Here is a 2729-nt window from a genome sequence, read left to right on the forward strand (position 1 = left end):
ATAGTGTCCTGGATCCATGAAATAACTGGTCTTTAATAATAAAACTGTAAACTTAAGCATGGGCATGTAAACGTGTGAGCACCACTGTATATGGATATATATAAATGTACTGTATATGTTGATATTAATTGCTGACAATGGGTTCAGTGGATTCTACAGAGTATGGGGACATTGTTTCGTACCTAAATTCATTTTCTGTGCTTCAAAGTTGTACAAAGTTAACATTCTTTCATTTTGTACCCATATCAACTTCTGACTTGAAATCAGAGACAGAACTGAGGAAACTTTGAATATGAATATTCTCTATTCCATCCACGCAACACACATAGCTGAGAGAACGTCACTCTTATCATCAGTTAGTATAAGATCTAACAATTATATTCACAAGTTACATAATGCTTGAGGAAACTAGCTGTCATCTACTGGTGCTTTTCCACTGCATGGTACAGCATGGCTCTACTCAACTCCACTCGCTCTTTGTTTTCCAGTAGCTAAAGTTGTGGATAGTACCTGGTACTTCATTTGGTATCACCTCGGTAAAGGTTCCAAGTGATACTAGAAGGTGGACTTAAAACACTGCTGTCTCCTGATTGGTCAGCCAAACCGTAACGAGCGGGACATCCATGCACAAATCCGACAATCTGAAAAAAGCCAAGCTACCGTCAATAGCAACTGCAATTCTTATATTCACTCAATCAAGATTTTGATGCCAGCCAAAACTACACATACCTTATGGTGTACACTATACCGTACAATTAACAAAGCCCAGACAGTCCACTGTTTGGTTGCAGACGAAAAGATTCAGCAAGTGCCACTTTGAAGATAGTGTATATCACCGACCTTGCACTTCCTGGATTGCTTGGTGCTGCCGGATTTTCTTTTTTTTGGCTGGATGTCTATTGGCTTTCTGAGGACTATGGTTACCTGGTCCTCAGATCTCTGCAGGGTAAATCCATACAGCTAGCTAGACTATCTGTCCAATCTGAGGACTATGGTTACCTGGTCCTCAGGTCTCTGCAGGGTAAATCCACCCAGCTAGCTAGACTATCTGTCCAATCTGGACGATATTTACCTGGTCCTCAGGTCTCTGCAGGGTAAATCCAACAGCTAGCTAGACTATCTGTCCAATCTGAGGACTATGGTTACCTGGTCCTCAGATCTCTGCAGGGTAAATCCAGTCAGCTAGCTAGACTATCTGTCCAATCTGAGACTATGGTTACCTGGTCCTCAGATCTCTGCAGGGTAAATCCAGACAGCTAGCTAGACTATCTGTCCAATCTGAGGTTTCTGTTGCATGACTAAATCTACTTTTGAACGAACCAAAACAAGTTGTCAACGTCACGGTAGTTTCACTCGGTGTTGCTATGCCGATCATCTGAGAATCTGCAATATCTGCAATAGAAAAAAGAACCGGTACTAAAAGTGAGTCAACCAAGCCGAACCATGCAGTAAAAATCCTCAACTGTTCTCTCTTTCACCTTCAGAATGGCCTGAATTTGTCTCCAGTTACGCCCCCTGGTGGGCGTCCCACGCTCTGAGCTGGGTGAAGTTTGGACGCCGCCTGCTGGTGGTGCATTACGAGGAGCTGCAGAGAGCTCTACTCCCTCAGCTCCAGCTCATCACAGCCTTTCTGAACGTCAGTATGACTGAGGAGAGGCTGCTCTGTGCCCAGAGCAACCAGGACGGCCATTTCAAGCGCTCGGGGACACAGCAGCCCTCTTTTGATCCATTCACTCCTGACATGAGACAGATGATTGACCCCTTCATTCACACTGTTGACGAGGCCCTGCGGAGCAGGAACCTTAGCGGACTTCCACAGGAATACCTTCCCAGACGATGATCTGAAAAAGGTCATACAGAACACTTAGCCCTTTTTTAAATGACTGGGGTTTGTGAGAGACAAGTTCTTCCCATGAGTGCTCTGCGCGGAACAGACACACGCTGGCTGATGTAAGTGGGCCACCAGACTCTCTGATTACCCAGATGCACTGTGAATGGCCGTTGAGTCATGGAAGCAGACTTGAGGTCACTGGGGGAATCGTGATAATTCATTGTGAAATCCGATGGTGAAGCGTGAGAAAAGCCTCGGGGCCGGGACTGCCTCTCGGAAGAGCCGCAAATATGACAAATACTGAAGAGGATTTGACATGATTTGTTGGCCTGCAGAGTTGGGATTATCTAGCAAAGTGCCCGACTGCACAAATATGAGTGGGTAAATCCAGGATGGACTTATTTTAGTAGACAAGGGTTTTCTGTGGCTCTTTATAATTTCACTTTAGTACATGCAGTACGTTGTGTTTTTAGCATCCACCCATGTTAATACAAATTCATACTAACACTAATGACAGCCACAACATTTGCATTACTTGGATTACACAGAATTTCTGTGGTAATTCACTGGTTTCGACAGGTTTGCGATCATGGTGGACAGAAGCCTCAAAGCTGCTACATGTGACTGCAAGGACTCTCCGTGCAAGAAGTTAGACCATACATGGACTCACAAATATGTTGTATGATCACAATGAAACTGCTTAAAACTGTAACTCCATCTGGATCTATGAGTATTTTATTTCATTACATGCATTCAGTTTTATTAAAGTTGTTTACCCTCGGATTACATTGAAATGTTTTTCACTTTAATGGACCAAGGAGAAGCACTATAGCACCATCTCAACTGGGTTGTGTCGTTACCTTTCTTGCCTTCAATTCAATTCAATTTTATTTATAGT

At 43.6% G+C, this 2729-nt stretch overlaps 1 protein-coding gene across 3 annotated transcripts in view; it reads left to right on the forward strand.

Moving 5' to 3' along the window:
* The window catches only part of LOC116700103 (WSC domain-containing protein 1), a 35728-nt gene that overhangs the window by 25878 nt on the left and 7121 nt on the right, over positions 1 to 2729 (forward strand). For 2 of the 3 annotated variants that reach the window (XM_032532965.1, XM_032532966.1), the window contains one exon: positions 1485 to 2614. In XM_032532965.1, coding sequence (XP_032388856.1) covers positions 1485 to 1840 — 356 coding nt within the window. In that variant the 3' untranslated portion in view covers positions 1841 to 2614. Of the gene's footprint in view, positions 1 to 1484; positions 2615 to 2729 lie in introns of those variants that run through there. The other variant, XR_004334574.1, reaches the window with a different exon arrangement.

The sequence above is a fragment of the Etheostoma spectabile genome, chromosome 13, assembly GCF_008692095.1.
Source record: "Etheostoma spectabile isolate EspeVRDwgs_2016 chromosome 13, UIUC_Espe_1.0, whole genome shotgun sequence".
NCBI lineage: Eukaryota > Metazoa > Chordata > Actinopteri > Perciformes > Percidae > Etheostoma > Etheostoma spectabile.